This window comes from Mustela nigripes, chromosome X, assembly GCF_022355385.1.
Source record: "Mustela nigripes isolate SB6536 chromosome X, MUSNIG.SB6536, whole genome shotgun sequence".
NCBI lineage: Eukaryota > Metazoa > Chordata > Mammalia > Carnivora > Mustelidae > Mustela > Mustela nigripes.
Genome location: NC_081575.1, coordinates 14,737,869 through 14,764,294, shown reverse-complemented (window position 1 = coordinate 14,764,294; position 26,426 = coordinate 14,737,869). Strand labels below are relative to the sequence as shown.

Genomic DNA, 26,426 nt, shown 5'->3' with positions numbered 1-26,426 from the left:
ATGATCTCAGGGTCCTGGGATCGAGTCCCGCGTCGGGCTCTCTGCTTGGCAGGGAGCCTGCTTCCTCCTCTCTCTCTCTGCCTGCCTCTGTGCCTCTATGCCTACTTGTGATCTCTGTCAAATAAATAAATAAATAAAATCTTTAAAAAAAAATAAAATATATTTTATTTATTTATTTGAGAAAGAGAGAGAATGAGTGGGAGGAGGGGGGAGAAGCAGACTCCCCGATGAACAGAGAACCCCACCCGGGACTCAATTTCAGGACCCTGGGATTATGGCCTGAGCTGAAGGCAGACACTTCACTGGCTAAGCCAGACCCCCGGGTGCCCGGCACTTTTATTTCCTTTCATTCCTTTCCTTTTATTTCCTGCATTTCATTTCCTTACTTAGTCTGGGCTACCATAACAAAATACCATAGACGGGGGTCGGGGGGTGCTTAGACAATAGAAATTTGATTTCTCACAGTTCTGGAGGCAGTCATGTCAGAGATCAGGGCACCAACAGGGTCGGGTCCTGGTGAGGGCTGTCTTCTGGCTTGTAGACGACCACCTTCTCAGTGTTTCCTCACATGGCAGGCAGAGACGGTGAACTCTGGTGTCTCTTCTCCTAAGGGCACCTATCTCATCGTGAGGGCCCTCCTGTCGTGACCTCATCTAAGCTTCATCACCTCCCAAAGGCCTCACCTCCAAATACCATTACATTATGGATTAGGGTTTCAACAAATGAATGGAGGGGGAACACAATGCAGTCCACAGCACGTTTCATTTCTAATATTCTTTCCTTGATCTGTTAGGAAGGATAGCTTTTTTTTTTTTTAAGGAGAAAGTAGTGGATTATATCTTAATTGTCACGTGGTACGTTAATTTCTACTTGTTACGAAGTTCACATCCGTGATGCTAAGAGGATGTCGCAATAGCAGAAGAGGTCCAATAGTGAAAGTTACACATAGTGAATTCAGTTACGTTACATTCTGAATAGTGACAAAGTGAGAGCAAATGCTTCAATAATGGTCTGTGACTGCGCGTCACACAATAAGTCATGCAATACAGTGATGGGTTCTGTAGTTCCATAATCATTCTTCTCCATGTGGCTGGTTTCTCTCAAACTCCAGGGAAAAAGATTAGATCATTGAAAGGCTTGAATGTTCCAAGTTTGCACATCAAATACGGGAACCTCAGAATTTTAAACTGGTTTCAAATACAGACAATGCCCTCCGCTCCCCTCCCCCACCTTGAATAGAGCCATCTGCTTTTCCTATAACTCTTTTCAAGGGAACAAGAATGGGTGGTCTTTTCTGAGGTGAATGCTTTATTACATTTCTGTAAGAAAGCAGTGTCCTTGACAATACTTCAGATATCTGTTGCTTCCAGTTTGAGCCTCAAATGAATCCAAAACTGAATAAATTTGGCGACGAAGTGCCATTGTGCAGAAGTCATTATACTGGATTGTAATACAAGGGATATTACACGCGAGAGCCAGTCAATAAGCCATTCACTGTTCTCTGCATTATTTAGTTACTCATTCAACATACTTACTGTGGTCTTTTTGGTTTTGTTTTGTTTTTGTTTTTATTATATTTAAGGCATTATGCTAGGCACTATAGAGGAAATAAATACAAATTGCCCCTAAATCTCTGGCTTCGTGGCTCATGATGAATAATAATGGCCCATTTTTCATCACACAGATGTCCCATCTTACTGCAAAAAGAAGTTACATCATTGAAATAGATGTAAAAGAATTAGAATATACTGTATCACTAAGCTTGATTAGCCAAATTAAACAATTAATGTCTGAAAGGCATTAGCATTTGCAACACACTATGAGCTGTTTTCATCATGTTTTCTATGGGAGCAAATTGGGATTCAAAACATTTTGAAGAGATGGATTTCTTACACAGAAAAATTCAAAAATTTGAGCTGAAATCCATAATCATGGGGCTCAGGTTTATGTGGATTATGACACGATGCAGTATGAAGCCATAGTTTTGTAAAAATAAAACAAAAAATTGAAAATTGAAAAACAAATTTAAATAATGGTGGTTGTGTCCTGGGTGGGGTTTTGGATGGCTGGGGGCAGTAGTGTGAAGGAGACTATTTATATCAGATTTACTTTTCACTCATTTTTTAAAAAGTTTTGCATCGTATACGGTATGCATTTGTTACCTATTTCTATTTTTATTTTGTTACTTTTATTATTATTATGATTTTGAGTAGGCTCCATGCCCTAACATCAAGACCTGAGTTGATATCAAGACTCAGATGTTTGGGGCACCTGGTGGCTCAGTTGTTAAGTGTCTGCCTTTGGCTCAGGTCATGATCTCATCGGGCTCCTGGCTCAGTGGGGAGCCTGCTTCTCCCTCTCGCACTCCCCCTGCTTGTGTTCCCTCTCTCGCTGTCTCTCTGTCAAATAAATAAAATCTTAAAATTAAAAAAAAAGAGATGCTTAACTGACTGACACACCCAGGTGCCCCACCTTTTAGAAAAATTTTAAAATAATTTCATTATTAAAAAAAATCATTTCATTATTTTAAAGTAATTTTTATTTTAATTTTTAGATAATTTTTAAATAATTTCATTATAAACAACAATAACAACTCATAACTGTATATTAAAGGGGAGAGGTACTGATAGAAGCTAAAAGCACACACTTTAGAGTCAGATACACAGACACAGACACACATACACGCACATACCCGAGCACGTGCACGCACACCCGCAGGCACTCTCCCTTGTACACCAACCCTACACTCAACACACACACAGCAGTTCATTTCCCAGTTCTGCCTCCTTCAAGTTACCAGGCCCTGTGCACGTTGTGAATATTGCTGAATGAACATAGGGGTTTGGGCCTCTCTTTGAAATCTTGGCCTTCTGTTGCGTTAAATAGATATTTTTCTACTATTTTTATTCCCTTGTCATTTCTTACTATTTTTTTGAATGATTTTCTTAGTGGTTACCTTACAGATTACAATTAATGCCTCAATTTACACCAGTCTGGTTTGGATTAATTTAATTTCAGTATTATACGGAAAATTTGCTCCTATGTAGCACCTTTCCCTCCTTCCTTCCTTGTGCTGTTATTGCCAGACAGATGACATCTTAATACTGTGCATGCTCGTCAACACGGATTTATAATGATCGCATTATGCTATAGTCTTTTAAATTGGACGAAAAAGAGCTTCAACTAATATATTTGCTAATCATGGGCTGTTGGGCAAGTGGTTTTACCTCTCTAATCCTGGCTTTCCTTCTCTGGAGTATGCAGATCGTGGTGTTATCTACCTCAGGGTTGCTGTGAGGATTAAATGGGATGATGTGTGACAGATTTGAAAGAGTGCCTAGCAGATACTGAGTGCTCAACAAATGGTAGCTGTGGTTGTTAGCTACTCTTGACTTTTGCCATCATGCCTTTGCTCATGCTGTTCCCTCTTTTTCTAATCACTTCTTTCCAATCCTCCAATGCCAGATTCCTGTTTTTTTTTTTTTTTAAGATTTTACTTATTTATTTGACAGAGAGAGAGAGAGAGATCACAAGTCGGCAGAGAGGCAGGCAGAGAAAGAGGGGAGGAAGCAGGCTCCTCACAGAGCAGAGAGCCCCATGCGGGGCTCGATCCCAGGACCCTGGGACCAAGACCCGAGCCAAAGGCAGAGGCTTCAACCCACTGAGCCACCCAGGTGCCCCTCTTTTTTTTTTTTTTAAGATTTTTATTTATTTGACAGAGAGAGATCACAAGTAGGCAGAGAGGCAGGCAGAGAGAGAGAGGGAAGCAGGCTCCCCCCCAAGCAGAGAGCCCGATGCGGGGCTCGATCCCAGGACCCTGGGATCATGATCCGAGCTGAAGGCAGAGGCTTAACCCACTGAGCTACCCAGGTGCCCCTCCTGTTCTTTTTTTATGTCCCTGCTGAAATGCTACCACTTCCATGTTCTGGAATTATATCGCGTCTACTATCATTATTATAACACTTGTCACAGTGTTCCTTAGATTGGACTTATTTGTGATATGCCTTATCTCATTGTGCATTCTAAATCTCACCAGGGTGATTACTATGTCTTAATCATTTCTGTATCTTTCACAGCATGTAACCAAGTGCCTTATATGGAGTAAGTGTTCAGTAAATATCTACTGTATGATCGAATCAAATGAATAATTTAAAAATGCAAAACAGATTTGGTTTCCTTGTTCTGTTGGTAGAACTGAATGCAATTTTAAAGTAATAAACCAGGCGTGATACAAAGGACATATTTCGCTCAAGTGGTTCGAGGGCTCTCTTAGGTATATGAGAGAGAATCGTAAGGTACTGGTGTTCTCATTTCTTAGACTGTAGTAGGTTGAGAGAGAAGTTCAGTGCCTCGTAATGGATCAGTGTGCGAATAGCTCATATGGCGCCTTAAATGGGCACCATAAAAACGGCTTTAACTTAAAAGGAGAAGCATTCAGGCTAATGAACATAGACATTCCCTAAAAGAAATTGAAGAAATGGGGTGCCTGGGTGGCTCAGTGGGTTAAAGCCTCTGCCTTCAGCTCAGATCATGATCTCAGGTTCTGGGATCAAGCCCCGCATCGGGCTCTCTGCTCGGCAGGGAGCCTGCTTCCCCATTTCTCTCTGCCTGCCTCTCCGCCTACTTGTGATCTCTGTCAAATAAATAAATAAAATCTTTTAAAAAAAGAAATTGAAGAAAGTAAGATTCTTCAACCATATACTTTTCTTTCATGTAACCCCAAAAGTGGCAGGTAGGAAAAGGAAAAGGTAGCCTACTTCGATGGGCATGTACCCAAACTTTACAATTAGAAAGAAGCAAGCCTGAATTCTAGCACTTACGATCAGGCCCTCGGTATTAGGTAAGTGACTTTGGGAGAAGTCCTACAACCTTCCTGATTGTCCGTTTCCTTGCCTGGTAATGCCTGTGTCACAGTCGTTTAGAGAAGTAAATGAACTAATGGATTGTGAAATTGTTTTGTGAGCTATAAAGTATTTTTGGTCACTCTTTTCTTCTTTGTTCCTACTGCTCTGTCTTTGTCATCTGCTATAGTATATCCCATGTTGTATTGTAATTTATTTATCTCTCTCTCCCACCAGACTAAGCTTTTCAGAGCAAGGGTTTTTATTTACCTCTGAACTCCAGGGGCTAACACACAGGTACTCAATAAATGTTTGATGAACATGTGAATAAATGTTTCAGGTAGGAGATGACCCCAGATGACATCTTTAGTTTCCTTTTAGTTTTGCTGTTTAAGATTCCATGAAAAGGTCTAGAAATAATTAGAGATCAACAAAGGAAGAGCTATTTAGAATATAAAAACTTGAAACTGAAGGGCAGTTACAGAATTGTTAAACACATATTAACATTCTAGAGTGTACTTTCAAAAGGAAAATTGTTGAGACGGGTTAATTGAGTTTATGTATAAGAAGGGAGGTTATGATTTGTCAAGTGAGAAGTAATTTTTCTGGCCGTGGAATGATAACAGCTGAAATGAATCTCTCAAAGGCTGGGAAATTTGGCAGAGGAGTATTGTGGCTGAACAAATTCATTAGAGCAGAAAGGTATTAAGAAACATTTGAAGAAGTATGGTTAAATCGTAGGAAACCAGAATCCCTTATTAAGATGCCAGAAAGTGATGAGACCTAAGGTTTGTTGTCATTTGGAAGGGCTTCAAATCACATGCATCTCTGGCAGGAGCACACATGAGCCTTTCAAAAGCACAGTAGCATTCTCATCTTTTAAGAAAACTTAAAATGTGGGTGTCAGAAACACCCACATCCATACCCAGACTCACCTGTAGCTTTGGCCAAGCTTGGCTGGAGCCCACAGGGGGAGCCCACAGTAGCTCGCCTCGTGATTTACCCAGTAGATTCACAGCTGACCCCTTGATTTTGAGTGACTGATTGAAAGCTTTTGTGTTAAGTCAATGCTTGTTGGACTCAACTGCTGGCTCGTTACATGGTGTTAGGGTTAAGCCCCAGCTCAGTGGCTGGGTTTCCACAGTGAGGCACAATATTCTTCTAGGGTTTTGCCTTGTCATTTATTCTAGCCTTCCCACCAAAAGAATTTCCCGACATTCACATCAAGTATAATTATAACATTTTCCTGAAAGCGTATTGTTTCCTGATTTTTTTTTTTCTCCCTAGTGTCGTCTTCATCGACCTGTTCTTTATGAACCTGATTCTTTGGGTGGAAAGGTCATCAGCTGCCATCTCCTTTGGTACCCTGATAGGTATCCTTGCGCTGTGGTTTGGAATTTCTGTACCATTAACATTTTTGGGTGCATACTTCGGAAGCAAGATAAAGGTAAATTTGTAAAATCCTGCTTTTGGCCATTGACTAATGTCTGTAATAATACCTCAAAGCGTATATTACTATACATGGAAAGTGAAATGTACCATTGGCAAAAACTACAAAGAATAATCATGTTAGAATAAAAAATTTAAAAAAATTAAAAAAATGAAACAGTAACACTTCAAAAGACACTATTTAATGTACTTCCCATTTTATAGGTTGTTTATATTTCTGTCTATCTCTGTTAGATGAAATTAAAGGGACATATTGTTAGAAGGCTGACTTTAACAAAGTCAGAAAAGTAATAAGATTATGGAGTGGGGGAAGAAAGCAAAGATACAGTCTGAAAAATGGAGCTATTCAATTTATAGATCTGAAGTTAGCCTATTCCATGCATAGGGTAAAGGAGCAGGATATCAAAAAAACTAAATGAGGCCAGCCTGCAAAAGGATTGTACAAAGATATGGTGTGCATTTGCAGGAGAGAAATCAGATAAGACAAAACACGAGCTGGTTCCACACAGAGCAGAAAAAAAGAAAGACGCCTGAAAAGCACTGACACATTTTAAGAGAAATTCTCTCTTTTGTTTTTTGGTCCAAAATTTCATTTAAATTCTGGTTAGTTACCATATAGTTTAATATTGGTTTCAGAAGTAGGATTTATCGATTCATCCCTTACAAAGACCACCCAGTGCTCACCACAGCAAGTGCCCCCCTTGATCCCCATGTGGTCCGTGTGTCACCCGCCTCCTTCTAACAACCCTCTCTCGATTAAGAGCCTCACCGTCCGCTTCCCTCTCTCTTTTTCTTCCCTTCACCTATGCTCATCTCTTTGTTTCTTAAATTCCACATATGAGGGAGATCTTATGGTATTTGTCTTTCTCTGAGTGACTTATTTTGCTTAGTGTAATACCCTTTAGCTCTAACCTCATGGTTGCATGTAGCAAGATTTCATTCTTTTTGATGGCTGTGCAATAGTCCATGCTTTGTATGTGTGTGTGTGTGTGTGTGTGTGTACTACATCCCTCTATATGTGTGTATATATACATACCACATCTATCTATCTACTATAGTTATATATATGTATTTGTATATGTATATGTATATGTACCTATGACATCTTCTTTATCCATTCATCTGTCAATGGACATCTGGGCTCTTTCCATAGTTTGGCTATTGTGGACTTTGCTGCTATAAACATCAGGGTGCATGTGCCCCTTTGAATCTGTATTTTTGGATCCTTTGGGTAAATACCTAGTAGTACAATTGCTGGGTTGTAGGGTAGTTCCGTTTTTAACTTTTTTGGGAAACCTCCATACAGTTTTCCAGAGTGGCTGCATCAGCTTGCATTCCCACCAACAATGCAAGAGGATTCCCCTTCTTCCGCATCTTCACTAGCACCTGTTGTTTCCTGTCTTGTTCATTTTAGTCGTTCTGAATGGTGTGAGGTGGTATTTTACTATGGTTTTGATTTGTATTTCTCTGATGATGAGTGATGTGGAGCACTTTTTCATGTGTCTGTTGGCCATCTGGATGTCTTTGGAAAAATGTCTGTTCATGTCTTCTGCCCATTTCTTAATTGGATTTTTGTTTTTCGGATGTTAAGTTTGATGACTTCTACAGATTTTGGATACCAGCCCTTTATTAGCTATGCCACTTGCAAATATCTTCTGCCATTCTGCAGGCTGCCTTTTAGTTTTATTTCCTTTGCTGCACAGAAGCTTTTCATCTGGATGAGTCTCGATAGTTCATTTTTGCTTTTGTTTCCCTTGCCTCCAGCAACATGCCTAGTAAGAAGTTGCTATGGCTGAGCAAAGAGTTTGCTGCCTGTGTTCTCTTCTAGGGTCTGATGGTTGCCTGTCTCACATGTAGATCTTTCATCCATTTGGAATCTATTTTTGTGTATGGTGTCAGAAAGCGGTCCAGGTTCATTCTTCTGCAGGTTGCTGTCCAGTCTTCCCAACACCATTTGTTGAGGAGACTGTCTTTTTCTCCATTGGACATTTTTTCCTGCTTTGTCGAGGATTAGTTGACCATGGAGTTGACAGTCCATTTCTGGGTTCTCTATTCTGTTCCATTGATCTGTGTGTCTGTATGCCAGCACCATACTGCCTCAATGACTATAGCTTTGTAATGTAACTTGGAAGTCCGGAATCATGATGCCTCCAGCTTTGCTCTTCTTTTTTCAGGATTGCTTTGGTTATGTGGGTCTTTTGTGGTTCCATACAAATTTTAGGATTGTTTTTTCCAGCTCTGTGAGAAATGCTGTTGGTATTTTTAAAAAAGATTTTATTTATTTATTTGACATAGAGAGAGAGAGAACACAAGTAGGCAGAGAGGCAGGCAGAGAGAGACGGGAAGCAGGCTCCCTGCTGAGCAGAGAGCCTGATGCGGGGCTCGATCCTAGGACCCTGAGATCATGACCTGAGCTGAAGGCAGAGGCTTAGCCCACTGAGACACCCGGGCACCCCTGCTATTGGTATTTTGATAGGGATTGCATTTTTGATTCGGGATTGCATTTGATAATATAGACTGCTTTGGGTAGTTTTGACAATTAACAGTGTTCTTCCACTCCATGAGCATGGAACGTTTTTCCATTTCTTTGTGTCCTCTTCAGTTTCTTTCATAAGTATTCTATAGTTTTCAGAGTAGAGATCTTTTACCTCTTTGGTTAAGTTTATTCCTAGGTATCTCATTGTTTTTGGTGCAATTGTAAATGGGACTGATTCCTTGATTTCTTTTTCTGCTGCTTCATTATGGGTCTATAGAAATGCAACTGATTTCCGTACATTGATTTTTATATCCTGCAACTTTGCTGAATTCATGTAGTAGTTCTAGCAATTTTTTGATGGAGTCTTTCAGGTTTTTCTATACATTCTGAGTGGACTTTTTGTTATCAAATACTTCATATTGGAATAATCACCACTAAATCTTGTCTAATCTCTTCCTTGAAAGTGATAAGAAAGGATAAAAGTCTCTTATTATGTAGCTGCGTGCTCTCTAGTATGGTGGTCACCAGCCCCACATGACTTTTTTCTTTTTTAAAGATTTTATTTATTTATTTGACAGACAGAGATTACAAGTAGGCAGAGAGGCAAGCAGAGAGAGAGAGAGGGAAGGAGAAGAGAGCCTGATGAGGGGGTCGATCCCAGGATCCTAAGATCATGACCTGAGCCAAAGGCAGAGGCTTAACCCACTGAGCCACTTAGGCGCCCCCCACCCCATATGACTTTTGAGTGCTTGAAATATGGCAAGTTCCAAACTGGTAAGTGTTGTAAGGAAGTATAAAATACAAAGTGAGGGCGCCTTGGTGGCTCAGTTGGTTAAGCAACTGCCTTTAGCTCAGGTCATAATCCTGGAGTCCTGGGATTGAGTCCCACATCTGGCTCCCAGCTCCACGGGGAGTCTGCTTCTCCCTCTGATCTTCTCCCCCTCATGCTCTCTCTCACTGTATCTCTCTCAAATAAATAAGTAAAATCTTAAAAAAAAAATACACAGTGAATTTCAAACAGAACAACAGCAACAAAATAAAAAACATCAAGTTAGTACTTTTTGTATGGATGACAAGTTTAACTGATAATATTTGGCTATGTTAGATCAAATGAAATGTATTCATAAATTGATTCTGCCTATTTCTTTTTAAAATTTTTAAAATTTATTTTTCTGAGAGAGTGAGAGAGAGTACAAGGGACGGGAAGGGCAGAGGAAGAGGGAGAAGCAGGCTCTCCAGTGAGCAGGGAGCCCAATGCGGGGCTCGATCCCAGGACCCTGAGATCATGACCTGAGCCAAAGGCAGACGCTTAACCGACTGAGCCACCCAGGCGCCATGATGTTGCCTATTTCTTTCCACTTTTTTAAAATGCAGCTTCTAAACGCTTTAAGATTGCATATATGGCTTGCATTATGTTTCTCTCGCATAGAGTTGGTCTAGCCTCTGCAGTGTTCCTTGACCTGTTCCAATTTAGGATTCAGTATGTGATTATAAGTATATAAATTCACTTCAGTTTCATGTTATTCTGATTTTCACTTGAATTTCTTTTCGAGCAGTTTAGGTGTCCAGTTCACACAAACCAGATTCCCCGTCACATTCCTCGGCAGAATTTCTTTACTAAACCTATTTTTGGCATCATAATCGGTGGCATTTTACCTTTTGGCTGTATTTTTATTCAACTCTTTTTCATTCTAAACAGTATGTGGTGAGTATTATATCTTCATAATCTCAAAAAATCTTAATTGTTGATCAGTTAATTTTCCTGTATTTCAAGGAGGTTTAATTCTGGTATGATAAAACTTCAGTTGTCCCCCCTCCCACATTTTTGTATCCAGGAAATGGCGATCTGACCCCAGGGGAGTTTCCTAGGGAATTAAGACTTAATTCACAAGTTTTTGAAGACACTTTTTGATGGAAATTTCTTTTTTTTTTTTAAAGATTTTATTTATTTATTTGACAGACAGAGATCACAAGCAGGCAGAGAGGCAGGCAGAGAGAGAGAGGGAGGAAGCAGGCTCCCCGCCGAGCAGAGAGCCTGACACGGGACTCGATCCCAGGACCCTGAGATCACGACCCGAGCCGAAGGCAGCGGCTTAACCCACTGAGCCACCCAGGCGCCCTTGATGGAAATTTCTATGCGGGTTTCCTTTTTTACAAAAGTAATAACCTCTTTTTAAGCCTTTCCGGATGACTTAGAAAGTTGGCTCCCACCATACTTCTTTGAGCCTTTGCAGGAGGTGGGGTGGGGGTGTCCCTTGGAAGGAGGCATCTGAACATGGGAAGAGGGGGCTCCCATGTATCTCTTTTTTCCGTACTGACCTTCCATGCAAGATTTCAGAGTTCCTCTGCTAAAAATACCTTGAAGACCACTGACTCTGGGTCTTCATCTATACTGAGCTGTATGTGAGTAATATTTTTCTGCTTTCCTGTCTGTCAGCTGTTATCTCTGATGTTGGGATGCTTGTTCCTTACAACGTTCCCCTTTCTCTTGGCTACTTTGAATCTGTCGTGATTTAAGAATCTTGATATGTTAAGTAAGAATCTGAGCTCTCTGATGCAAGTGCGACAGCTTCAGCTTCTCCCAAGTCCCTTTATTTTCCTTAATTCCTGATTTTTGACTGCATTCTGGTTTCAGGAGCTGGTCAGTGGGGTGGCGCTCTGGAGGGAGTTTTGGAGATGGGACAAACACATGATCAAATCAAATGCAGTAGCCAGCTGTGTGTGTTTAGAATGCTTTTGTCCCAAAGCCACCTTCCAGGCACAGCTTTCAAGTCCTCAAAAGTTAGGCTTAATCATGCACATTAATCGCTTACCTTTTAAACAGCATTGTGCCAAATTTGTTTAAAAGATAAGCAATAAAGTCTGTTACCTTGTCAGCAACTAAATATTTAACCTGCTGTAAAATCGATTATAGTAACTGCATTTTCCAGATGTTTTTGATGGGAAAATAATTTTCAAGTGAAAACTAGAAGAGTCTTCAGACAAGTTTTATTTCAGTGAAACAGAGGGTGCTTGCCGTATACAACTGTGTATATGTTCATTATCGAAATGATTCTCCCAGGACGCCTCAGTGGCTCAGTGGATTAAAGCCTCTGCCTTCGGCTCAGGTCATGATCCCAGGGTCCTGGGATCAAGCCCCACATTGGGCTCTCTGCTCAGCAGGGAGCCTGCTTCTTCTTCTCTCTCTGCCTACTTCTGGTCTCTGTCAAATAAATAAATAAAATCTTAAAAAAAAAAAAAAAGATTCTCCCCAAGCCCTGTCCCTCGCCCTTGTGCCCGGGGAATGCATTCTGCAGGAGAGTGTAAAATGGGGTATTGATTGGTTCCTCAGTTTCTTTTCTTCAGGAGGCTCTTAAAAATTGCTCATCCCAATTTAGTCAGCTCAGCTCTGTCATAATGAAAGAAATGACTTTGTTCCTGCAAAGTCTGGCAGAAATGGAGTCCACACACAGAGCCTTAAGAGGATGCATGTCTGAAAGTATATTTAATAGAATTATGTGCGCTGTGCTAGCAAGTCCCATCGGGAGAGGCTGCCTATCAATAGAGCTTCAAAGGCAAAGCGTATTTGATTCTGTGGTTTTCTGTTATATAACGTCGCCGCTGATATTTATGGCACTTACAACCTTCCGTTGCTAAAAAGAAAGCGTGGTTTAATGTGTGCATAAAGAGAAAATGACGGAGATTCTGATGGGTCTCAATTACGTGAGCAGGGAATTATGGGTTAGTAGCCAGACGGGGTCACCCGTCTGGACAGGATCGGGGTGGGGGGAACTCAGAAGCCGCACAGGTCAGGAAGTCTCTTTTGGATACTGGATGGATAGATCAAGGTTTGGAATGAATGGCTAAGGTTCGAGAAGTGTGGCCATCTCTCGTATTGGATTTGGATTGGGCTTTCTGTGTACTCGAAGTTAATTTTAAAGCTGTCATTTTTATTTTCAGGTCTCATCAGATGTACTTCATGTTTGGCTTCCTTTTCTTGGTCTTTATAATTCTCCTGATTACCTGTTCAGAAGCTACAGTTTTGCTGTGTTATTTCCATTTGTGTGCTGAGGTAAAGACCTAAGAAATGAATTATTTTCTGCTTCTCAAACTCGTGTTAATGGAATGAGGAGCTTGTGTTGAGGAAGGAATTGAAACAACTGTTAACCGCATGGTTTCAGGAATGTGGCATCAGTTTTATATTGTTTTCCTGATGACACATTTTGATTTTGATCAAGTTAATGCAACTTTGATGGAAAATTTAAACAGAATGCAATTTCTCTCTGGTTAGTTACTGTAATTGCTATGTAATATTCAGCTAACATAGAAAAATATAGGGAATCGGGACGCCTGGGTGGCTCAGTGGGTTAAGCCACTGTCTTCAGCTCAGGTCATGATCCCAGGGTCCTGGGATCGAGCCCCAAATCGGGCTCTCTGCTCAGCAGGGAGCCTGCTTCCTCCTTTCTCTCTGCCTGCCTCTCTGCCTGCTTGTCATCTCTGTCAAATAAATAAATAAAATCTTTAAAAAAAAAAAAAAAGAAAAATATAGGGAACTGATTTGATATTTAGACCTATAAAAGATCTGCTTCAATAGTGTTTTTTTTTTAATAACAATTAAAATTTCGCCACTTAGGCCAGCATTGTGTTTTATGGGTTTGAGGTTGCTGCTAAAGGCCCTTTCTCTTATTTTCATTTCATTGCCTTTTGGTTACCATGGACATAAATAGTTCTGCTAACCCCACTCCACCCCCATTTTTTTTTTCTGATGTTATTCTGGATAATTAAGGTGGTAGTGAACATCATTTTCATAAATGCCCTACATCCTTCTTGTTTTGGTATGACTCTCTAAAGGTGACAATAGAGAGTTTAGGGAATGACAATCGTGTACCTGATGTCTGAGAGCATTTTCATAGACATATCATGTATCTACTTCTATTTCTTAGATGGGGTGCCAGGTGGCTCAGTCAGTTAAACATCCAGCTCTTGATCTCAGCTCCAGGGTCATGAGTTCAAACCCCGCATTGGGCTCCACGCTGAGTTTGGAGCCTACTTAAGAAAAAAAAATGTTTTGGAGGCTCCCAAGACCACCTACATATTGGACAGTTCAGTGGAAGGACTCATGGGGCTCAGCATATAGATGTACACATGGCTACGGCCCATTGCAGCCGAAGGATACACAACAGGATCGGCAAGGGGAAAAGACACAGGTAGAGCCTGGAGAAATCCACATTCAGTCTTCCCATGCTTTCTCTTTTCCATAAGAGAATACATCAATTGTGCTTCTTTCTCGGGCAGCAAAAAATATAGTAATAGATATGCAGTGTTTGTGCTCAGGGAAGCCCATTGGAGACTCCGCATCCAAGGTCTTCATTAGGAGCTAATCACACAGGCAACTTCTGCGTAGCAACTACAAAAATTCCAGACTCCCAAAAGGAAAGCAAGTGCTCATCATCAATCACATTGTTTGTATAGTCTAGGTATAGCAAACCAGTCTTATCATCAGGTAATGATTAAATGCCAAATTCCCAGATGTAAGCTAAGCGCCAAATTTGCAAGTGGGCTCTTCTAAAGATAGTAACTTCAAACCTGCTATGTTAACTCTTCTCTGCACTGTAGATCCCCTTAGCCCCTGACCATAGTGACTTTCCAGTAAAATTCTTTCCTTTTTTTCTTTTTAAAGTAGACTCTACACCCAATGTGGGGCTTGAACTCAACCTTGAGATAAGAGTCTGTAGGCTCTACCCACCCCTTAGAGTAAAATTAGCATCAGCAGGAGCCCGCAGAATACGCAGAACCTGCGTATTGACCTCCGTCATGCCTCCATGGATCCCAGCTTCAGTAGGGTAAAACAAATCGAATTCGCTGTAAAACTCAATCTGAAGTTCTATACTAACAGTTTCCTACCTAGCCCGAGGCAGCTCTGGCCAGTAAATTGAAGCTGACCGGAAAAGCCTTCCAAGGCTGAGGCAGCGTCCTGATAGAAAAGACATGTGCATTACGAGTGCAGACCCTGAAGGCACACGTGGTCTCCCTGGAAACAAGGAGTTTATACAAGTTAAGGCACCCCAAGCAGAGCTACATTAGTCAGATAGTGTATACCACATTGAATTTCTTTTTTTTAAAAAAAGAATTAAAAAAATTAATTTATTTGAGACAGAGAGCACAAGCAGCGGGAGCAGCAGGCAGAGGGAGAGGGGAAAAGCAGGCTCCCCGCTGAGCAGAGAGCCAGTTCTCCATCCCAGGACCCCAGGATCATGACCTCAGCTGAAGGCAGTCTCTTAACTAACTGGGCCACCCAGCATCCTTCACGTTGAACTTCTTATGGAAGTTTCCCTTTTATTTCTCTTACTCCGTAATCTAATGGAGCCTATTTTATGACAATAATTGCTAACTCATTTATAGTTAGATTTCACCTAAAAAGTTATTTTTTTTCTATTTCTTTTTGCAGGACTATCGTTGGTGGTGGAGAGCCTTTTTTACCAGCAGTTTCACAGCTGTCTACCTTTTCATTTATGCGGTTCATTACTTCTTCTCCAAACTTCAGATCACGGGCTTTGCAAGCAGCATTTTTTACTTTGGGTACACAATGGTCATCGTCCTGATCTTCTTCCTTTTTACAGGTAACCACAGAACTACTTCATGCATTTCAGACTCTCTGAAGAGACCTGGAGGTAGCCATAATGTAATAAGCATCAATTAACAATTAATGGAAGGAATAGGGAACAAAGTCATCACGTTCGTTTTTATGCTTTGGGGATAAAAGATTGCAAAGCCTGGGGAACTGGAGGGACCTTATGTACTTAGCTTCAAGGTTGTCCCTGGTGAATGTTTTTAAGCAGTAGGGATGTGTTCCAAAGTACAGAAAGGGTTATGTGTAATCACCTTTGAATGGCCTCCGAGCATAAACATTAACTGGCTTGAATAACTTTTAAATTAGCAAAAATAGATTAAATGAATGTGTAGTCATTTGAGCAATTAGATACGAGGGACAAGATGTATACTTCTCAGGATTACTCATTTGGGGTTGTTATTTGAGTCCAAGACGTGATGGCAACTCTTGTTTAGATTAATGCTTGATGTAGGTGGCAACATGGAGTGGTTTATAAAATGATCCATTTAGAGAAATAATGAAGTTGAGAGCTTGGAGACCCTTTCAGGATGAGCGAGGCAGTGTTCCATTCCATCTGCCTCACTTTTTTTTTTTTTTTTAAGATTTTACTTTTAAGTCATCTTCATACCTGACATGGAGCTTGAACTCACGACCCTGAGATCAAGAAGAATCGCAAGCTCCTCCAACTGAGCCAGTCAGGCGCCCTTCTACCTGCCTCACTTTTAAGTTCTGGTTCTTCTTTCAAGTTGTATGACTTATGTAGGTCACTTGGACAAATTTCAAGTATTGTCTCTAACTGTCAGGTTCAACAGATACGTAAACTGTGGAAATGTGTCAGAAATCAAAGCCTTAAGACAAGTCTGTTATCTGAGAAACCAAGGCATCTTGGTGGTGGCTCCCTGTTTAATACTGTATTACCTATGACCTACCAGCCTCATCTCCTCAGGTCAAAGAAGACTGTGCAGGATTCCTCTCATATCTCAGCCACCAGATGTTTTAGATAAAACTGAGGGCCTGACGACATCTCACCATCCTGGTCTAACCAGGATCCTCATGTGTTTTGCGGTTTTTCTAACTTCTCATTTGAAATACGCATACAGAGATGTGCACACAACATGCACGCACAGCTCAGTGAGTTATCGCCAAGTAAACGCACTTTTGTAACTGGCACTGGTGTCAGTGAATGGTACACAATCAGTGCCCCAGGAGCCACTTCTCTCTACTCGCCTTCCCCAAAGGCAGCTGCTCCCCTAACTCCTAGCATCATGGGTTAATTTGGCCGGTTTGTGAATTGTGCATAAGTGGAATCCTACAGGATGTACTCTTTTATGTCTGCTCTCTTTTCCTCAGTATTGTTGGTGAAGTTCCCCCATGATGCTGTGTGTAGACGTTGTCTCTACCCCTTGTATCTTTTGTTTTGGATTTCTCCCTCAGTGACTGACTGGCTTTTATATTTGGGTGCTGTGCAGTTGGATTTGTCTCACTGTAATTTCAGGCTTCTGTTTTCTTCAATACCTAGCACTTTGACTCAGGTTGCTTTTTTCCTGGGAGTCTTGTATGACAACAGCTTCCTTCAGAAGGTAGATGGAATGCTGAATGGTCACACTGCTGACAGAAATCTTCTCCCCTTGGTTGGCTCCATCACTTGTTGTCTCTTTGGTCACACTCCACTGAATACTGATTCTTTTTTTTAATACTAAGATTTAAAAAAAAGATTTTATTTATTTATTTGAGAGGGAGTGAGAGGGCACAAGCAGCAGGGGTGCATCAGAGGGAGAGGGAGAAGCAGGCCCCCCTGAGCAAGGATCCCAATGTGGGGCTTAATCCTAGGACCACATGATCATGACCTGAGCCAAAGGCAGAACCTCAACCGACTGAACTGCCCAGGTGCACCTGAATACTGTCTCTTGAAGGTTCCCAATGATCCCTTGCCAGATCTAATGGCCTTTCCCTAACTTTCACCCTCCTTAGTTTCTGCAGCTAACTAATCAGCACCTATTCTGTGAAACTCTCTCAGTGTGATTTGTATCATTCTCCTTGTACTGCTCTGGACCTTCTTTTGCCTTCCTCTTCCTGTCACCTACCTCTAGCCTCTATGCAGGGTTCAGTCTTCAGCATTCCAGTCCTCTCTTTGTACCCTCTCCCTTTCAGAGCTCATTCAGTCCCATGGCTTCGTCTAGGTCCCCAGTGCTGACAGCTCCTAAGTCTGTATCTCAAGCTGTAACTTCTAGGCAGTTAGATTCTGAGCATTTGCATGTCACACTGGCACTACCAACTCAACATGCCAACTCCAGTGAGTGTAGTGCTTCCTTTCCCCCAGACTGACTCATTTTAATTTCTTTCCATCTTTGATGGATTTATTTATTTTAGAGAGACCGAGCGTGGTGGGGAGGGGCGGGGGGTGGGTGGAATGGAGAATTGAACTCCCCGCTGTGTGCAGAGCCCAGTGGTATGGGGTGGGGGGGGGGCTCGAACCCACAACCCTGAGATCATGACCTGAGCCAAAATCAAGAGTTGGACACTCAGCTGACTGAGCTACCCAGGCATCCCATGATGTGTGTTTTTGACATCTATTCTCTAGAACTCTTCTTTAAGAAGCCTTGTCCTGCTTATAGACCCTTAAATGGCATCTCTTTACAGTTCATCATTATATATATTTTTTCTGTTGAGTTCCTTTTATTTTGTCATCATCATTATATTTTGAGGTTCGCCGCGGGAAGTAAGGCTTATGGCTTATGTTCATGTTGTTTCACTTTTGAGGAAGACATCCTTAATTAAATCATTAGTCTTGAGAATATGGATGTCACAAAAGTACAGTTAATAATTGCTGATTACTCTTTCTTGCTGTAGACAAATGCTTCCGAGAGGGTTTTTTTTAAATGGCAACTGGAAAATTAGCAATATCCACTCATGCTTAAAATGCCAAGGAGTTTCACACTCATTTAGAATAATTATGCATTCATCCAAAGCTCTTCCTTGTGGTCACCACATTGTCTTTGCTATTCGGATTCTTCTGTGTCGTTGCAGCAGAGAGATAAGACTTCACAGCTGTCATCTTTCAATATTGAGTATTGTGACTGTAGAGAAGATTATTCACATACTAATTATATTTCCATGTTGCTACAAATCTTTTATTTTTATTTACTTAAAAAAATTTATTTAAGGAATCTCTACACCCAACATGGGGCTTGAACTTGCAACCCCAAGATCAAGAGTCCCGTGCCCTTCTGACTGAGCCAGGCCGGTGCCCCAACTATGGAATATGAATATGAATATGAATATGAATCCATATTCAAATATGAATCCTTTATATTTATCGTTTGTGAGACTGCTTAAGCTAGTGAGCAGATTACTTGTTTCTTGTCCATTGAACTTGTTTTTTTCTGTTTTGACTTATTTCCTTAAGGTAGTCTGTGAAATAGGATAGCAGTGTCAAAAAGCATGAATATGTTTATGGTTCTTTACACTTTTCTGTCATTAACATAGTGTATTGGTTCCTCCACAACCTTGGCTGGCATTGAGTATACTTTTTGAAAAAACAAAACAAAACTTAAGCAGTGGTTTTCCTTTTTGGTAACATGATATGTCTAAAATGGCATCCCATTTTTTTCTTCCACTCATTATTTTTTAAGATTTTATTTATTCATTTGACAGAGAGAGAGAGATCACAAGTAGGCAGAGAGGCAGACAGAGAGAGGGGGAAGCAGGCTCCCCGCTGAGCAGAGAGCCCAATGTGGGTCTCTATCCTAGGACCCCGAGATCATGACCTGAGCCGAAGGCAGAGGCTTAACACTCTGAGCCACCCAGGTGCCCCTCTTCCACTCATTTTTTGAGGAAAAGGAAGTGATGTGCATTGTGGCTGGTGTTCCTCTACCCAGTTTTCAGTTGGTGGCACACTTACAGTTGTATAAACAACATGTCGAAGTAGGATTCAAGTGACAGTGAGAGGGAAGATAAGCCACAATATATCAACAATATCATCCAAGGGTACCAGGATGGAAACCTTGTATTGTGTAGACTAAGATAATAAATTTCAGTTATGTGTCGGTGACTTGCCCCAAATCCTGTTTGTTTTTTTTTTTTAAGATTTTATTTATTTGACAGAGAGAGATCACAAGTGGGCAGAGAGCAGGCAGAGAGAAGGGGAAGCGGGGCTCGATCCCAGGATGCTGGGATCATGACCTGAGCCGAAGGCAGAGGCTTTGACCCACTGAGCCACCCATGCGGCCCAGCCTAACTGCTATTATATTTTATTATTATACTGGGGTTTTTTTTTTTTTATAGATTTTATTTATTTGACAGACAGAAATCACAAGTAGACAGAGAGGCAGGCAGAGAGAGAGGAGGAAGCAGGCTCCCCGCTGAGCAGAGAGCCCGATGCGGGACTCGATCCCAGGACGCTGGGATCATGACCTGAGCCGAAGGCAGCGGCTCAACCCACTGAGCCACCCAGGCGCCCCTAACTGCTTTTTAAAGACTAGCTTATCACCTGGTTAAGCTAGTTAAAAAGGAAGCTAAGTCTTTGCTTACAGATGTGTAGACTTTGCTCTCTTCTAATTTGATTGTTTGCCTCTGATTTCTAATGGATGCTTACGGATACTTAGTTTTGATTGGAGGATAGTTAGTGATTTTTTATTTGCATCAAGTTTTGTTTTAGATATCAAATGGGTTAAAGTCTTTTTTTAAAAAATATTTTTATTTATTTGACACACACAGAGAGAAATCACAGGTAGGCATAGAGGCAGGCAGAGAGAGAGGGGGAAGCAGGCTCCCCGCTGAGCAGAAAGCCTGATGCAGGGCTCGATCCAGGACCTCCAGATCATGACCTGAGCCCAAGGCAGAGGCTTAACCCGCTGAGCCACCCAGGCGCCCGAGTTAAAGTCTTTTTTTTATTATTATTTATTTTTTTAAAGATTTTATTTATTTATTTTACAGAGAGAAATCACAAGTAGATAGAGAGGCAGGCAGAGAGAGAGAGAGAAGCAGGCTCCCCGCTGAGCAGAGAGCCCGATGCGGGACTCGATCCCAGGACCCTGAGATCATGACCTGAGCCGAAGGCAGCGGCTTAACCCACTGAGCCACCCAGGCGCCCCTTTAAAAAAATTTTTATTTTTAAGTAATCTCTACTTGAACTTACAACCCCAAGATCAAGAGTCACATGCTGACTGAAGCAGCCGGGTTCCCTAAGTGAGTTAAAGTCTTAAGAAAATGAATTGAAGGGGCACCTGGGTGGCTCAGTGGTTTAAGCCTCTGTCTTCAGCTCAGGTCATGATCTCAGGGTCCTGGGATCGAGCCCCACATAGGGCTCTCTGCTCAGCAGGGAGCCTGCTTCCCCCTCTCTCTCTGCCTGCCTCTCTGCCTACTTGTGATCTCTCTCTGTCTATCAAATAAATAAATAAAAATCTTAAAGAAAATGAATTGAAATAGTGTAGTTTAAAAAAAAAAGAAATAGTGTAGTTTTATTTTGAAAGGAAGGACATAAACTCACAATAACCAATAAAAATCTAACACTTAAGATTCCTTCTCTAAAAGTCTAAAGTACTATCTTCTATTATAATACTGACATTTCTAACCTAATATAAACCTTGGCATTGCTGTTGGGTAATGAATGACATCTTTTACATGATGATGTATATTTTAGGCAAGCCATGAAAAATGTCTGTATGTAGCCAAGGTCCATTATTCAGCCACAATCTATTATTCTAGAGCAGTGTTTCTCAACCCAGGGGTGAATTTGCTCCCTAGGGAACATTTAACAGTACGTGGAACCATTCTTAATTGTCATGACTGGAAGAGTGCTAGAGACATCTAGTGGGTAGAGGCTAGGAGTTCTGCTGACCATCCTACTACACGCAGGACAGCCTTCTACAACAAAGATTTATCGGGCCCCAAACGTCAGTGGTGCCACTGTTAAGAAACCCTGGTCTAGACTGAGCTATTTTCGAACCTCACTTTTACTTCGGAGTTAGTGCTATTTTCAAAATACAGTTTTGATTGTCTCAAGAATCAAGATATTTTTTTAGAATCGGAGACTCTAAATCACCAGTCACTGTGCAAGGACTGAAGCCAGTTTAGTCCCAGGAGTTTTTAAGACCCAGAAGAAGTATTAGGCAAGGGCAGAGAGCTTTTCTGGTGGCTCTCTCACTCAGGGTCTGTGCTTTGAATATATTTTTATTCATTAAAAGAACCAAATGAAGCTCACTATGTTTTGAGAATGTCTACTATGTAATATTTTATCACTAAATTAAAGTGAAGTGAATATTTTATCACTAAATTAAAGTGAAGAATCCATGTTCTCACACAGTGTAGGGATACGCTACTAGCTATAGTGGGCCTTTCGTGTTTTACTATACCGACTTGTCCCTGCCTTATTAAAAATTTCAGTTCTGGGGCACCTGGGTGGCTCGATCAGTTAAGCATCTGCCTCCGCTCAGGTCATGATCCCAGGGTGCTGGGATCAAGCCCCGCCTTGGGCTCCCTGCTCAGCGGGGAGCCTGCTTCTCTCTCCCCCTCTGCCCGCTGCTCCCCCTGCTTGTGCATGTGCTCTCTCTGTCAAATAAATAAATTTTAAAAAATCTAAAAAAAATTTCAGTTCTAAAGGCCAAAAGATCAAAAAGGGATAAAATGTATTAATGCTAACTTAACCAACCAACAAATAGTTATTCAGCTTCCATGGGCTTGGCAATGTGTTAATGGGGAATACGGAATCCTAGATCTAATACCACTTGTTTTCTGTTGAGTTGACTATGTGCCAACTATTTGCATGTATTTATCTCACTTGATTTTCACCTAATTGTGTAGCTATCATGAGCTGTTAGGTCATATTACTCCCATTGTACGGATGAGGAAACTGAGGCCAGAGAGATTAAGTGACTTGCTTGAAGTCACTCTGTTAGTTAAGTGTTGGCTCTCTGACTCAGTCCAACCCAGGCTGGTCTGACTCCAAAGCTCATTCTCTTAACTACAACTCTCCATGTCCTCCTCAACAGAGAGGCGCTTTCCTTGAGCTGAGGCCAAGCCAACAGCCAGAGAAGGCCTGTGGAATCTTCTCTCTGGTCCTCTGTTTGATCAGGGGGACTTCTCTAATTGGGGGAGCTAAGATCGGTGCATCTAAGATGACACAGTATTGCCCTGGAGAATATGATGATGGAAACAGAATTAGCTCAAGTCTTTCTCATACCCTTTTGACCCTTCTTTCAAAAAATAGAGGCACAGTCTTCCAGTTTTTCCTGGGGAATAACTTCATACTTCAAGCCCAGCTCATTTTGGTCTTGATTTACATTTATGGAGCCACACATCAGGTGCTTTGGAATGAGCGGGACTGTGTCCTCTCTGTTTTTGAGGATACGGAAAACCTGGAGCTCCTGCTGTTTTTCCCAGTGGAGGTAGTTACACACCTACTCCAACTCTGGGCCCTCTGGGAGCCCTGAGTATCGTGCTAGTCCTGAGTATCGTGCTAGTCCTGAGTATCGTGCTAGTCCTAAGTACCGTGCTGAAATATTGAGAAAGGTAGTGTTCCTTTCCCCAGGGGTAAGCAGAGTCTGCGTTCTCTGGCGTTCTTGTGTGGTGTAGCTTACATTCTCTGGTGTCTCATACCTGAGTTGATTTCTACTGCCTACACCCCAAGCTTTTCCTGTCCAACGGATGCTCATTCTCTGAGGTCTTTCTGCACAAAGCAGTTCGTGTTCACCTCTGCCCGTATTGATCTCCCTATCTTAGAGCAATCGGGCAGACTTGGCTTTGAGTCCCGGCTGTACTGCTCATTGGCTGCGTTTTGTAAGGCAAGTCCACAGACTCTCTGAGCCTGTGTTTCCTTATAGAATGGGGGAAAATCCTAGTACTTACCTCAGAGACTTCGACTCAATCTGATCCCATGTGTAAGCGCTTAAGCCAGAGCCAGGCATATAAGAAGTTAGTAAACAACGGGTATCAACCTCATCGTTGTTACCATCATTGTTGTCATTGGCATGAAATAGAAATTTGGTCATCTTCTTCTCTGGCTTATGTATCTTCACTGGCTCCCAGCTCCCTGCCTAATCAAATCCCAGCTTCTTAACTTAGGATTTACTCTCTGGCTCTTACCTACTTTTGTGGTCTTTTCTACTATATGCTTTCTTTGCTCTTTCCTTAATTCTATTTTTTCCTTTGAATATATTTTTTTAAAGATTTTATTTATTTATTTGACAGAGATCACAAGTAGGCAGAGATGCAGGCAGAGAGAGGGGGAAGCAGGCTCCCCGCTGAGCAGAGAGACTGATTCGGGGCTCGATCCCAGGACCCTGGGATCATGACCTGAGCCGAAGGCAGAGGATTAACCCACTGAGCCACCCAGGTGCCCCTTGATTTCTCAATGTTTATCATGTATCTGTTCCCTTTTAGGCTTTGTACTTCTGTATTTTGTGACTATTTAAATTTTGTCAATCTTACTTTTTTTAAAAGATTTTATTTATTTATTTGACAGAGATCACAAGTGGGTGGAGAGGCAGGCAGAGAGAGGGGGGGAGCTCAGCAGGGAGCCTGATACAGGGCTCCATCCCAGGATCCTGGGACCACAACCTGAGCCAAAAGCAGAGGCTTTAACCCACTGAGCCCTAGGAGCCCCTCCTTTGAATATTTTCAAGAGTATTCTTAGTTTATTTATTTATTGTTAAGTCATCTCTAAACCCAATGTGGGCCTTGAACCAATAACCCTGAGATCAAGAGTCATGTGCTCTTTGGACAGAGCCAACCAGACACATCCCAGTGTTCCCTTCGGTCTTTGATCAAACACCCTTAACGTCCCAGTCTTTCTGCTGGGGTTCTCACTGTTCCTTACTACTGTTGAAGTTTAATTGTTCCAAGCCTTTATGGGTACTTCTCGCTCTGTCTGCGATACCTGTCTCTCATCCTCAGATGCCTCTGAGTCCAACTTGGAGGACTTTCTCTGTCTTGTCCTCTCTGAATTCTCACCATTCATTCAAGCATGTATCGAATACCTACTGTGTGTCAGGCACCAGCCCCGGAGGCCAGGGCTTTAGCAGTGAACAAAACTTCATATAAAGGGAGAGAGATTTCCATCCTCGGGAGCTTACGTTGCTACGCCGTTCATCCAAACAGTTCTGTATAATGTCTGTTAGGTGCCTACAGTGTGCCCAGCCCCGGGCTAAGCACTGGGGGTACAGCTCCGAGTAAACCTCACAGCTATAGTCTGGAGAAGGAAGGCCTCTAAACAGATAGTTACCAACAGAGTAGATTTATGTCGCTCTTCCGAGAAGGAGCTTTGAAGGGTGTGTGTAGGGGGAGCATGATGGTATATTGGATGGGAAGTTACTCTGAGCTTGGAAACTGGCAAAGAAAAAGGAAGCAAACCCTGCCTACAGCTTTCTGTGATTAACATGTTTTCCTAGATGATTGAATTGTCTTCAGGGGCCCCATTAGATTGTAGAATCTGGAAAAGAGTTTTATTAGAGTTTTCTTTGAGTCATTGAACCTTAATATCATCTGAGAATTGTTTTTATAACATGAACCTCAATGAAACCCTATGTCAAACAAACATTTGCCCAGAACTGCTCTGTCTAGTCCATGGGTTTAAGTGTACACAGGGTTCACGCTGGTGAGTTATGGTCTGACTTACCTAACACTGTATTATATAAAGACTGCTCCATGCTCCTGTATAGTCTTTAAATTTGTCATTTTTGATGACTATCTTGTTTTATTGAGGACTTAGTCCATCATTTAGCTAAGTCACCTATCGGGGGGCATTTGGTTTGTTTGTAATTTTTCAATATTATAAATCAGAGTATTATGAACATCATTTTTGCATGTAATTTTTTTCTTCTATGGGGTCATTTCTTTTTTTAAGATTTTATTTATTATTTGAGAGAAAGAGAGAGCACAAGCTGGGGGAGAGGGTACAGCGGGAGAGGGAGGAGAAGGCTTCCCACTGAGCAGGAAGCCCAATGTAGGATTCGATCCCAGGACTTGAGACCATGACCTGAGCCGAAGGTAGATGCTTAACCCACTGAGCCACCCATGCACCCCATGGGGTCATTTCTTTTCTTTCTTCCTGTTTTTGAGATTGGTTCTATTTATTTATTTATTTTAAATTTTTTTTTTTAAAATTTATTTTCAGTGTTCCAGAATTGATTGTTTATGCACCACACCCAGTGCTCCATGCAATCCGTGCCCTCCTTGATACCCACCACCTGGTGCCCCCACCCTCCCACCCTCAGATTGTTTCTCAGCATCCACAGTCTCTCATGGTCCGTCTCCCCATCCGATTTCCCCCAACTCCCTTCTCCTCTTCATCTCCATGGGGTCATTTCTTTAAGATAAATCCCCAGAAGTGGGATATTTCACAAGTATAATAAGACAAAACTTTGATTTATAAAACTTATTTATGTACTGAGTATGCAGGAAAGTAAATAGATTATTGCCATTTTTGTTACATCAAGTGATAACCATTATTTACATTTAATAAATTGACGCAAGTTAAAGCTTATTATACTAGAAACTAGCCTTGGACCTCTTTGTATCCTTTTTGAAATAGAGAACTTAAGCTACTCTTTTTTTTTTGCTTTGACTCGAGACCTGCAGCGTTCAATCAGATGGATTCTCACACCCTGTTGCAGGTGGCTGCCTCCGGCCCTGCTGCTCATACTTTTGGCTCAGCAAGAGAGTCTGGTGATTTTTTATTTGATAATGTATGAGTCTTGAGATTTAGAGAATCAGTAGTTCACCTCCAAACTGACATGCTTTGCATTTTTGAGAAAACTGCTTTGATTTGCTAGAGTGTCTGGTAAACAAGGATCTTTTTCATTTTGTTTCAGGGACAATTGGATTTTTCTCTTGTTTCTGGTTTATTACTAAAATCTACAGTGTGGTGAAAGTGGATTAAAGAATGTCCCTCAACGTCCTTCAGGTTCATCAGTGTCGCTTTTGAATATATCCATCTGTACCAGTATGAACATCTATAGAGATGTACATCTATGCTTCCTACTACACATTTTAAATATATATCACTTAAAAATCTCATTGTCTGGCCTCATTTTATATGACACAAAATACTGATTATGTGGAAAAAACAGGTTGG

At 41.5% G+C, this 26,426-nt stretch overlaps 2 protein-coding genes across 2 annotated transcripts in view; both read left to right on the top strand.

Moving 5' to 3' along the window:
* Nucleotides 1-6,300, top strand: part of LOC132007709 (transmembrane 9 superfamily member 2-like) — a 60,827-nt gene extending 54,527 nt beyond the window's left edge. Inside the window, exon 9 of the mRNA XM_059385974.1 lies at nucleotides 6,129-6,300. Coding sequence (XP_059241957.1) covers nucleotides 6,129-6,300 — 172 coding nt within the window. The remainder of the gene's footprint in view (nucleotides 1-6,128) is intronic.
* Nucleotides 6,212-26,349, top strand: LOC132006793 (transmembrane 9 superfamily member 2-like). The gene is made up of 4 exons (XM_059384812.1): nucleotides 6,212-6,288; nucleotides 12,706-12,817; nucleotides 15,194-15,365; nucleotides 26,164-26,349. Exons 2-4 carry the CDS (start codon nucleotides 12,716-12,718, stop codon nucleotides 26,229-26,231), a joined length of 342 nt encoding a protein of 113 aa, XP_059240795.1. The 5' UTR covers nucleotides 6,212-6,288; nucleotides 12,706-12,715; the 3' UTR covers nucleotides 26,232-26,349.
* Nucleotides 26,350-26,426: the final 77 nt, after the last annotated feature.

Coding starts and splice junctions, on each gene's coding strand:
- LOC132006793 (XM_059384812.1), top strand. CDS start 12,716: ATGTACTTCATGTTTGGCTTCCTTTTCTTGGTCTTTATAATTCTCCTG. Junction 12,818..15,193: donor ATTTCCATTTGTGTGCTGAG/GTAAAGACCTAA, acceptor TTCTTTTTGCAG/GACTATCGTTGGTGGTGGAG. Junction 15,366..26,163: donor GATCTTCTTCCTTTTTACAG/GTAACCACAGAA, acceptor ATTTTGTTTCAG/GGACAATTGGATTTTTCTCT.